Genomic DNA, 12552 nt, shown 5'->3' on the forward strand with positions numbered 1-12552 from the left:
TTGTGCTCTTGAGTGGGGTAGATTCTGTTCTTACCTAAGAACAAATCCCTAATAAGAAAACATTGGTGAATGTCAGAATCTTCATGAAAACTGCATTATTTTTTAGAAGAAATTTCTTCTTAAGAATGGTTGGTGAATGAGGCCCAATGAACTGCCAGAAGGAGGAAATCAAATTAATGTCATCCCCTTTTGGGAGAGAAAACCAAAAGAGGTAACATGAGAGATTTCAGCCAATGAGAATGATGTTCTAACATCATAAAGGTGTGTTTTAGCTCATGCAGCAGATGGAGAGCAACTACAGCGCCTGACTTAAAAACTGCCGCCAAAATGCTCCAGCAAGATTTTAATGTCACATGACATAACGTTCTGCAGCACCAGCAAAAGTCAGACAAAATTTCTAACCAGCATACATCACAATGTGCGACCACAACCATTGACACAGACCTACACATTTTTGTGTTTTCCTACTCTAACACACTCACTTCTCAGCAAGGCTTGTTAATGAGCTTCTTAGTTAGATCAAGTGTATTGGGAGCGGACAAAACACCAAAATATGCTGGGCAGGGGGTACTCTAGGATGAGGGTTGGATACCACTTTATTGGAACATCATAATCTTGTGGGAACTGTGGTTTCTGGCCCAGGTGCTGCTAAGAGCCTCACAGAGGCCACAAAATGCACACTTGCAAACTCTCAACAAAGCCTTTTGTGAATCTGCAGAGCTGTGCATCTAGCAGATGCTGACTGACTATCTGGTTGCAACGGGGCAGGATCCAGCCAATAATCAGAACTAGAACTAGTGCAATATTAAATGGAGCAGTTGTCGTTTGGTAGATGAGATGTGACAGTACTAGCATTATACGACATAAATTCAACATCTTACAAAAGCAGTGAAGCAAGTGTTCGTTCTTTGAGAGATATTGGAAACACAAGAATTCCCTCTTTGTTTTCTATACATTCTGGTTTGGAGTCTGCACCTTATGGTGTTTTTTCAGCAGGCAGTGCAGTATGGGTGCACTGTGGGGTCAATAACGTGGGATTAAGACGTTGAATAAGAAACGAAGGGTTACAGGCAAATAAGAGGTTTTGAAACTAATCAGAAAAAAAAAACTGTGCTATTACGTCTAGTGGGATAATCAAACTGTCAATCAAAGATACTAAACACGCTTCGTTATATACTAAGTTATACTGGCAGTGGACATTTTCAGTTGAAATCATTTTCAGTCTTGTTCAAGGCTGTCTGGGAAACCAGTTTGAGGAATAGCAAAGTTAAAACCCCATCATACACGACAAGCAAAAATATGCAAATACCCTTGAGCTTAGTTATTTTTCTATGAACACTGAATAGGTTTCATTTTTCACAAACTACATTCTTAAAATATAATTGCCAAATAAGGTTGTTTAAAGTGATACCCTGGAAGGACCACTTTCCTTCCTTTTTATGTTCCTTAAAGAAACTTACAGTAGATGGCTCTGTTGAAAGGTTCTTTAGGAACTCAAAGTGTTTTTTTTATTCCATTGCTTCAAAGAAAGATCTTTTGAAAGTGTAACCAAACTTTGTCTTTGCCAATACGCCTGTATCTATTTTGATCAAGCAATCAACAGTCTATAGATAAAAAAAACATGTCATGGTAATAAGTTTTTAGGCCATGTAGTGCTTCCATGTTCTAACAGCAGTTGAATTGAAATAGATAACTCTCAGTACATAACACTCAATATGGTTGCACACAAGAGAGAAAAGCACAGTTTCTAAGTAAACTGCAGAAGATAAGCCCAAAATGAGGACTGTCCACTAGAAGCATCCTTTACTTATCCATCCTAGATAGACCACTGCCTTATCTAGGCAACTGAAAATCCCACTTTGTGAAATTCTCTATGTCTATTTCAAGTTGTTTTGCATTCTGCAGAAAGAATATTGTCCTCTTATTTAAACACCTACTCTACAAAATCCATCTCTTCCTGTACTGGATGTGTTTAAATCATTTAGGGAAGAGTGTTATTAACTGTGCTGGATGTAGCAGCGCAAATAAGAAAACAGCCCTTGTTTGTAACAGAAGTAGTGTATGTCCTGTGATTGTATGCTGCAGGTTTTTTACACCATTGACTAAGCATTCCACAGTTAAATGGGAGATGATTAGGATATTATTGTCTCGCTCATAATGGCTGGAACTGAGCCTGACATGTCATAAAGGAAACTTCCCATGTAATTAATTTCCGATTTTCAGTTACCTGTTTGAGGTTTGGGGCTTTTCTCAACAGCTTATTGGCACACTCCAAAACAGATAAGAAAGAATTATGGGAAAGTAATTCCAGACTGTACAGATTTTACTGTTTTAGTCCGAATGAACGTTAAAATGACCCCACAAAAAGACAAATACAAGTGTAGCACACAGAAAACATCATGTAAAAATATTTATTAATAAATATTATTACCAGAAAATGTAAAAAAAATTATAAAATTAATGAGATAAAATAGATCTACAGTGCATTTCATAAAACATTTTAAATACAACTCAACATGTGGATGAGGGACTGTTGTGCAGCATAACAAAGGGCTATTACACAAGCACTTTAGAGAAGAAATCTCTGCTTGAGTAGAGCGGATCCAGCTCCTGATTATCAGTTTCTTTTGGTGTGTTTAGCTCCCTTAACTCTGAGAAAGTCTTCCTGATCATTCTGAGCTCTGAGGTAGAGAGGGTCGCTCTGAGATGCAGCCAGGCACAGACATGAGCTTCACTGTAAAGGCAAAAGATCAGATCAGCTTGTTACAGTACAAAGTACAAAGGTTATATTTAACTTAAATGTGCTCAAAGAGCTAGAATGATTGGTAATCTGTACCTGAAGTCGGGGTAGCTTTTGAATAGATTCATAAGCTCTAATTCAATAAACTGTGGATCCTTTATTGTCAGCAGCTCAGCAAGTCTTGGCAGGACGTCTTTCAGGTCATCCATTTTTGACCCCTGTTCAAAAAATCAAATAAAATGGAATATCAATCAATCAACCAATCAATACACACTAGCATTCAAAAGTTTTCACTCACTTTTAATGATTTTTGATATTTTATATAAAATAACAGCGTATACATTTTCTCAAGTTATCTGTCTTGAGATTTTAGTACATCTTCATATAGTTGTTAATCAAAGGAGGGATACAGGGTGAAGGTTAAAGGAGGTGGAAGCAAAACACACATCTTTTGCTTTAATTGCATTGTGTTGTAATGCTAAATACGGTCACTTTATAATCATATACAGCTCTTTTCATCTTTCTGAACACATCTAAAATTGTTTCTTTTTTCATATCTTCTCTTTAATTATTATAATTTATTTTGTGATTAGTGTTATAAATTAGTGATGGAAGCTTACACAGTATTGAAATTGAATAAAGAAAAGGGTAGTTTGATTGTTGCACAGCACTTTGAAATGTACATTCAAATGTATTATGCAAAGATCAGAACCCCCCCTTCATTCATTCAGTTTCCAATCAAAACAGACAGTTCACAAGGAATTACTCAAAAGCCTCCAACACTAAGAACATCATCTTTACTGTTGTGCACCTGCCTACTTTAACTCTTCCATCCTTCCAATCTTCCAAACTAAGTTACAGCTGTGTTCCCCTTCAAAGAGACCCTAACATTAACACAAGCAACTACCAAACACACCTTAGTTGTAGCTGTATTGCAATTTCCTTTCTCATGCAGCATCTAAAATGTCTAAATGAGATACTTCTGAGAAGAACAGATATAAGATAATTCACTAGCAAAAAGGAAGAGAAAAATCAAAGGGAAAAAAATAAAAAAGCAGGAGTTTTTAAAATTAGGTCTCAAAAAATTATTAAACGATGTAGAGAAAATGGGATGCCTAACAGCCATGTAGGACCTGGAAGACCATCAAAACTGTCAAAATCAGATTAACAGTACTTTAAGCTTTGTAAGTGTTTAAAAGAAACACAGAAAGACATCCCTTCTTTGAAAAAGTGAAAGCAAGTCTAGTGAAAAGAATATGAAAAGAATAGAAGCAGTAATAAAGAAAAAACTCGGGAAGCTGAAAAATTTGGTATTATGTTTAGTTTTTGAGGCTGTTTTGTAATTTTTAGTAAAATGTATTTTTTGTACTTTTTCCTGACATTGAACAATTTGTAACCTAATGGTTGTTTTGACTGGAAATGAAAAAAAAAAGACTTTTGCCAAGCACTTTATATATTGTAGCTTTAAAGTTTTTTTTTTTCATGTGTGTGTGTTTGTGTGTGTGTGTGTGTGTGTGAGAGAGAGAGAGAGAGAGACAGAGAGAGAAAGAGAGAGAGAGAGAGAGAGAAAGAGAGAGAGAAAATGACAGATACTTACAGCTTCAATAAACATGGTGTGTATTCTCTGGTTGTTGTCACATAACGCGTCAGCTGCCTGTTGTCGTATCTTCTCATCTCCAAGTTTGATCTTCTTCTTCATCAGTGTCCTTACATACTCTGCCAGCACTTCTTTGTGAAGACGACTGAGCAGGTCCTGTCAATCAATCAATCAATCAATCAATCAATCAATCAATCAATCAATCAACATGACTCCATCAGTCCATCCTACATACATGCAGAAGCCAGTATATTAATTTATTTGATAATAAATCTACACACTCTGTACCTTAAAGCATGTTTCATCCAAGTTAGTGAGTTTCTGAATGTGTGTGTCCACTCCTTCAAGCAGCTCACCACACACATGTTCACTGTGTTTGAGCCACTCACTAGTACCCAGTTTGGCATATGTCCCCTGTGGAAGTAAACAAACACATGAACAGGTTAACATTTTATCTTCTACAGGTCACTGGCCTAATAAGTGAATTAACATCAAAACAAGATCTGATAGCCACTGCAGAACGAGTACTGACAAATAAAGGGAATAACCAATAAAAGAGGTAAATTGCAGTTAGCTGAGAAAAGCTAGGAGTAACTAATAATCAGTTAATGAAGTAAATACATTTACTGGATCTGACTTACCTTCAGATCTTTCTGGACAGACTTGGTGAAATAGCCATGGCAAAGTTCTCTTATGCTGACCAGCAAATTCATACAGTCGGACTTGATATGTGCAGGAAAGAGTTCTTGATTCATTGTCATGTATTCCCTGAGGATAAAACAAAAAGTCTTACACAGGAATCATCTCAAAGATATGATTTAATACTCAAAAACTCTACCGTCCATATCTGGACGCTCACCTGAATTGTCTGATGCAGAGAAGGTTGGCCTTCAGTACAGCATTAATGTTCCCCTCATTACCCTCAGTCATGTTCTTAAGGTAATCCTGGTAACTGAAAAGAGAAAAAAAATCAGAATTACGACTACAGCAAGTTTGATTTTGCCTTTAAAAATGTAAAGTATGATGTATGAAACTGTAATACAAGAAATATTTGAAACCAAGTTTCAAGAATTATTGACTTACTAAATGAAGAATTCTTTAATCTGGTGTGTGATCCTCTGACACTTTGAACAAGAGCCCAGCACTTCCTGTGCTGAAGTTATAGCACCATGGACACACTGCCAGAGAAAGACAGAAAGTCTTTTTCAATCAGAATATCATATAATCACTGTACACAGCACTGCTTTTTCCCATAGCACTGCATTTGACTGTACATTCAGTAGTACCTTAATCACATCAATGGCCAGAGGGCTGAAGTAGCATCCATCCCTCAATTCAGGCTCAGCTTTTTTCTTTTTAAAAATATTTTGGCACCATGTCTGCAGCTTATCCTTGGAAAATGAATAAAAAGAAAAAACAAAGGTCAAAACACATACAAGTCAAAAGATCTCAGCAGTTGAGTAATTAATTATAAGTACTGTTTAAGAGATTTTAAATGATAATATACCTCTATTTCGGTCAAATGCTGCTCCTCTAGTGGTTCAAGCATGTTTTCAGGTAGGAGTGCTTCAAGTTGTTCATATTTAATAACCCCTTTCAGCTCTTTAGGTCTCATGATACTACAAAAAAGCAGAGCATGGCTCAGTAATGGAATATACAGTAGATTCTGGTTCATTTGTTACAGTTATAAAATGCCACAACATGAGATCTCCTGCCTTACCTGGGATAATGTATGTTCACCCACTGCAGCACATGTGAGCAGTCATCATCACTGAGTCCATAGTCAGCAATTTCTCTGAGTGTAGCACAAAAGGCCTGATGGTATAATTTGGCATATAGTTGGCACACATTCTCTCCTGGGTAGCAGCTCCTCACATATTCTGCAATGTGTAGTAGGTCCTCCTTAAGTTGTTTACCTTTGCCTATGATTTCCTTTTGGATTGAAGATTTAATGTCAGCGTTTGAGTCTAACTTTGCCTCTTCCATTCGCCACTGGACCATATTCTGAAGCAAAGAGTCGTGTGTCCGCCTGCAGCACCGAGGCCTCCATGGAGGGCGCTCTTTTTCTGCTACCCCTTCCCATCTCCTGTCCTGCTCCTCCTCTTGTTGTATGACCAGGACTGCCTGTTTTAGCGCCTCTTTCTCGTTCTCTGTTTGGACCTCGAAGGAATTCTCCATTGTTGACCACACCTCCTCCAAAAGGTCTTCAAAGTCTTTCCTCAGACTTTCCTCATTATCCTCCTCTTCCTCCACAAGGCTCTTGCTGGATCCCACCCCATCTTGTTTTACTGAAAACAGACGCTCCTCACGGTTTATCAGCTGCTTCCCTGCCACTGCAAAGTGCTGCTCTTTTAGGTTCTGCTCAAAAGTCAAAGGAATCTCTAAAAGGTACAGAAACAAAGAGAATTCATTTGGACACCAGGACAATCTGAACTTTCACACTTACAGCACTGAAATAACATAAAATTATAAACAAGATGTGTACAACATCAGTATAAACAACATAAAACCTTTAATCATTTAAAGATGTTTGACCAAACTATTGGCATCTTAATGTGGTGGGAAATTAGATGAGTGGTAGAGTTTTCTTACCTGCATGCTGTATGTCATCATTCTGCACTTCTTCACACTCACACACATATTTTCTGTGCCGCTCATCCTGCACTTCTTCAGTATTCTGCAAATTTTTCTTGAAAAATGGTAAGTTCATGTTTCGAAATTTTGAAAATTTGGATTTAGATGATGAGATGGCTCTCTCTATGGTGAATAGTGGTTTAATATTCATCTTCATCTTCTCTGTAAGACAAAAAGAATTTTTGAGAACATTAACAAAGTCACACAAACATCCACAGGTTGGAATAGTGCTTAAATGACAACAGCGTGGTACAACGAGCAATACTGTAAAATGAGAACGGAGATATTAGCTCAGCTCATAGCTTTTAAGTCAAAAGACAAACAACAAAAGTAACAATTCATATTGCATGTGAGATTTAAAAACTCTGAAAATATTTTCCAGCATGAACAAAGAAAAACTGAACAAAACAGCTGAACACGTCCTGTAGTCCTCTCCGTTATTTTAGTGTCAGGTCTTGGTGCAGAACACAAACAGAGATATATTTATAGTACTTACCGTCTCTGCTAAGTCTCAGTTATCTACTTGTTCTGTCCTCTTTTATATATGCATCCCCACTACACCAATGACGTTTGATGGGAGGGGGGAAGATTTGGCGCTCTGGCCAGCACTTTCTCTGTAGCACAGTTTAAGATTCCCGTAAACTTATTCAGCCCCTACCGTGGACCCTCCATATTTTTTCCACGCCTTCTTGCGCTGGGACTGGCTAGTATATCTTACTCGCAGGCCAGTCACTGTTCTACAATGCCTGGGTTTGAATAGAGGTCTCCAATCGTAGCAGAGCAGGATGGGTCTTGTCGGAAAAAGGGTGGTAAAACTGATGCTTCTTACGTCACGTATATCCCGGGAATGCAACTGAGTGCCTGTGAATTGGGATACATCTGGTTCTCATTAGATGCTAGGTTATTCCTTTCAGAGGCATCCGGCAGAATTTATTGTATTTTACTGTTATTTTGAAAGAAAAAGCATGTGTTCATTCTGATTTCTATGACCCTATAGACTATGCAGAACTGTAAACGTTGTCATTTTTACATGTGGCTGTGATAGCCTAATGAAAAAAATAAACATTGTTGTTTTTAACCTAGTCTAGCCTAGTCTGTTGTATTTGCCACATTTAGGCCTTTTTACCAGATTAGTTACCCCCGTCATCATCATGACGCTGGGAATGAAATCAGGCAAAAAGCTTAATGCAGGAAAGCCAGCAGCCATGCTACAGCACTGAGCCCTCTCTTGTGAGAGAAGTGTGGTGTAAGTGTCCTTCAAAAGCAAAGGTTTATGGTTTTAAGGAAACTGCCCCATGCATTTATAACATCTGAAAAAAGGCCTTTTTTAAAACTTACTAACAGATGAGTTTATGGTTGCATGTGTCTCATAAGAATATTTCTCAATAAGCATGTGTAGAAATTGTGACCGCAAATTATTTAATAAAGCTAGCTCACAATCTCCGTTCTAGTTTATCCCAAAGGTATTTAATGGGGTTGAGGTCAGGGCTCTATGTGAGCCAGTCAAGTTCTTCCACACCAAACTCCATGGTTGAGTACAGACCTTGCTTTGTGCAGTGGGGCTTAGTCATGCTGGAACAGAAGAGGGCCTTCCCTGAACTGTTCCCACAAAGTCGAAAGCATACAGTTGTCCAAAATGTCTTGGTATGCTGAGGCATTAAGATTTACCTTCACTGGAACTAAGGTGCCTAGGACACCCCCTAAAAACCCCATTGCGTTATCACTCCTCTACCAAACTTTACAGTTACACTTTTCAATAACACCACTCACAGTTGATTGTGGAATATCTAGGAGGGTGGAAATTTCATGAACTGACTTGTTGCAGCAGTGGCATCCTATTACAGTACAACGCTCAAATTCAGTGAGCTCTTCAGAACGACCCATTCTTTCACAAATGTTTATAAAGGCAGACTGCATGGCTAGGTGCTTGATTTTATATACCTATGGCAATGGGACTGAATGAATCGCCTGAATTCAATGATTAAGAAGTGTGTCCCAATACTTTTGTTAATATAGTGGAAGTATCATACATAATCTCTGAATGTCTCTTACAAAGCTAACAGTTTCTTCCAGGGCTGTTATAATAATGATTTATAAGAAAGAACCACTGAACAATTTGTTTCACCTGTGGCTGTACGATGGCTAATATACTTTTGTTGTCGCCTCTTCAGTTGCAGTCTATTAAGTTGAACTACTCCCTTGTGGTCAAAGCTGGTACAGTAATTTGTAGCATTCATCTCCCCAGACCAAAAAAAAAATTGACCTGGTGACTGAAAGGTAAGAGAAAAAATCTGCCACCCCTTTGTAGTCAAAACTGGTGTTTTTTTCATATGTTACCCTTATGGTGCACCTCAGTGGTAGAAAAAAATTGAGGGAATTCTTTTGATGGCTGAAATTGTGTAAGTGATGCAGAAAATATTTTAACTGTTTTGGTGTGTTATACAGCAAGAAAAAATAAGTAATGTGGAACTCTTAGGAACGGATTTTCAACTAATGAAACATCACTATCAATAAAATAGCCGAACGTGGCCGTAGGAGAATAAGGCTGCAGCGTCAAAGAAAGGTTCAAAGTCTGAAAGCAGGGTTTAAAGAAATCAAGGACACAAACCAAAAAATAATGTTCCCTTTTTACAGCGAGCTCAAATGCATTCTGGGTAATAAGCCCAGCTGGCAGCCTTCTTAAAGGTCCTGTGATGCTGGCAAAGATTAAACTGAAACCTCCAGGAGGGGCTGTTACTGTGGATTTGCAGAAAATTAAATGGGATTAGTTAGTATGTAACTATGTATGTAGTATGTAAGTATATAATCTATTATAGGGGTACCAGAGAGTTATACAGGCAGACAATGGAATCTTCTGTCTGTATAACATTATATGATAGTTACATCAAAAGCAGACTTTAGCGGGTTAGAGTAACAAATTGAAACAAATGATGTTTCTAAATGGAGAATGAACAGAAATGGAGAAATTAGCGCCTTGCAAAATAATAGTGCATTTGTAGTCAAGCTATTTTGTTTTTTTTCAAGGGTGAAAATTGAAATCAAGAGGTGATTGTAGGTGGATAAAAAGAAGGATTGAACATTTCTCAAAAAGTATGTGCAGAAACTTAATAAAGAAATCACTCACATAAAACATTTTTAATTTCTAAAACCAGATAAAACAAAGTGTGTGTGTGTGTTTTTGTGTGTTTGTGTGAGTCAGTAATCAGTTTATGTTTAACGGAATTGGTCCAATATCTAAGCAATGTCCATAATAAAGCATTGGGCATAATAACTTCTGTTTGTCAACAGGGAGTCCATTTCACTGCACAACGTGTGCAAAGTGTATGTTTGTGGCATCTCTACAACAGTACATTTCCTAAACACTACATAAGAACACAATATGAAGCAGGCCTGAGGTGAATGTTGAGATGCATGACTGGTTCTGATCTTATCTGTGTTGCCAAACTTGAGACTGTCTTTACACCAGTGGAGGGACTTGGGAGACGTGCAGTGGCACTCACTTTTGGCGCGGCACTGGAGATGCCACAAACATACACTTTATAAGAGGAGTTGTGTGGTGAAATGGATTCCCTGCTGGCAAATAGAAGCTGTTTTGTCCATCGTTTTATTATGGACATTGCTTAGATGTTGGGCCAGTTCATGTTAAGCATAACTCACACATATACACATGCACACTTTCTTATATCTGGTTAAAAAGACTGAAAATGTTTAATGTGAGTGCCTTTTAAATTGATTTGCCGTTACACTTTTTGAGAAATGTTCTTATGAGACACATGTAACCATAGACTCATCTGTTAGGAAGTTTTAAAAAAGGCCTTTTTTCAGAAATAGAAATGCATGGGCCAGTTACCTGCAACCATAAAGTTCATTGTTTGCAGAACAACAATGTATTCTTCCTTTTTCAACAGAAGAATGAAAGCAGGATTAAATAAATACATTTATGTTTTGCTATGAGTTCCAGAAGTATATAAACATTGTTTGCTTCATATTGTTGTTGGTATTACCTCAAATATAACAAGAACTGCTTACTAACATTATAGAAGGTTATGCTGGCCAGGTCTAACTTCACATGTAATGTCCTCACATGTACTCCATGCAATTCCTTGTGAGTGCCTCTCTGTCAAATTGACTCAACTGACTTAATTTACTAACACGCTATTTCCCTTTTGAGACCTTATTGTAATGTCACTATCAATGTCTACTGTCACAACTTAAATGACACCTTGTTAATGTGCAAGCAAGTGGGAGTCTGATACACAAGTCTGTTTATTGCCAGAAAAACAAAACACAATTGTGGTAAATATAAATAGGAAATATTGAAACATGAGTGTTTTTACACACTACAAATTACACATTTCATAGGTCACACAATGGATTGTAAATGTTGTGGCCTTGTTTGGGCAGTGTTGTATGCCAATGTTTCCAGTATAATGTTACTTGGGTGACTTTAAATAGAGGTCTGTTTATGTTCCTGACTTTGATAATCAGAGAGCATTATAATAAATGAATTCCATATGAATGCTCATCCTTTATCATATACTGAAGACCACAAACAGGCCTCTGTTTGAAGTCACCCACATAACAGTGTCCATAAGACATTTCAAGACCAAATATGATTTAAATGTAAGTGTGAACAAGTTTCGGTTCAAGAGGAAACAGTCAATTCTGAGAAACTGCTGGGAAATCTTTAGTGGATACTTCTTTTTCAGTGGTAACATCATGGTCATCTTGAACCCCATGTGTTTGGAATATGAGAAGAAATTCTCCGATTCACCTTTAAATCACTAGGAAACAGCTATTACTACATTAACAATTACGCTATGTTGGCGACTATAGATGGATAGATGGAAAGATTGAGCTGTGGAATTGTGTTCTCTGGACTGATTGAGCTCCATCCAATACTTTTGGGATGTGGTGGAGTGCTTCAGGACTCATCATCCGACATTAGCCACTTCCACACCAACCTCACTAAAAGCATTTCTATATTAAGCTTGTTTCATGTGAGGGGGTGTTGACCTGCTGAAGCAGGAAAGAATGTACCCCAAACTGGAAGCACACAGTTTCTCTAGAATTTAATTTTATGCTATACCATTAAAATCTCTGCTCCCTGGAACTAAGAGGCTCAAACCATGAAAAAGGCATTTTTTTTTTCTCCTCTAGCAAACTTTGCAGCTGGCACTCTACATTTGGTCAGGCAAATCTCCTGCCAGTTCAGAGTGCCAGACAGTGAAGTAAGATTCATCATGCCAGAAAACGTATTTCCACTGCTCCAGAGTCCAGTGACGGTGTGATTTACACCACACCGCTGATCCTCCACATTGCACATGGTGATCTTAGGCATATGTTCTATTGTTCGGTTACTGCAGTCATCATATGTAACTGGACTGATACTTAGTTTTACTATTTTGAATGTGTTTCCAATACTTCTATTCAGTTACATCCCAAGCCTGTTAATAATGTTCTCCTCTTTCTTTCTTTCTTAGTTTCTTTCTCCATTAAGCTTACTGTCTCTGAACTCATCAGGACTGAAGTATTTATAGGAGCTGCTCTGTTTTTGAATGGCTTTCAGGATGGAATCTTT

General features: G+C 37.7%; 1 protein-coding gene across 1 annotated transcript; it reads right to left on the minus strand.

The window, feature by feature from the left end:
* Window positions 1–2478: 2478 nt before the first annotated feature.
* Window positions 2479–7603, minus strand: LOC118810366 (tumor necrosis factor alpha-induced protein 2-like). Its single transcript, XM_036574070.1, has 12 exons — window positions 7468–7603; window positions 6930–7133; window positions 6058–6718; window positions 5845–5956; window positions 5624–5728; window positions 5421–5515; window positions 5197–5289; window positions 4979–5105; window positions 4626–4751; window positions 4338–4493; window positions 2837–2958; window positions 2479–2734 (listed from the first exon to the last, which is right to left on the minus strand). The coding sequence occupies exons 2-12, from the start codon at window positions 7126–7128 to the stop codon at window positions 2557–2559; spliced, it is 1974 nt and encodes a 657-aa protein (XP_036429963.1). The 5' UTR covers window positions 7129–7133; window positions 7468–7603; the 3' UTR covers window positions 2479–2556.
* Between the last annotated feature and the right edge of the window lie 4949 nt (window positions 7604–12552).

The sequence above is a fragment of the Colossoma macropomum genome, unplaced genomic scaffold, assembly GCF_904425465.1.
Source record: "Colossoma macropomum unplaced genomic scaffold, Colossoma_macropomum, whole genome shotgun sequence".
NCBI classification, from domain to species: Eukaryota; Metazoa; Chordata; class Actinopteri; order Characiformes; family Serrasalmidae; genus Colossoma; species Colossoma macropomum.

Bases quoted from the DNA above. Each gene is read 5' to 3' on its own strand.
- LOC118810366 (XM_036574070.1), bottom strand. From the start codon at position 7,128: ATGAAGATGAATATTAAACCACTATTCACCATAGAGAGAGCCATCTCA. The intron at 6,719-6,929 runs GTAAGAAAACTC...TGTACCTTTTAG, and splicing joins TGATGACATACAGCATGCAG to AGATTCCTTTGACTTTTGAG. The intron at 4,494-4,625 runs GTACAGAGTGTG...ATTGATTGACAG, and splicing joins TGGATGAAACATGCTTTAAG to GACCTGCTCAGTCGTCTTCA.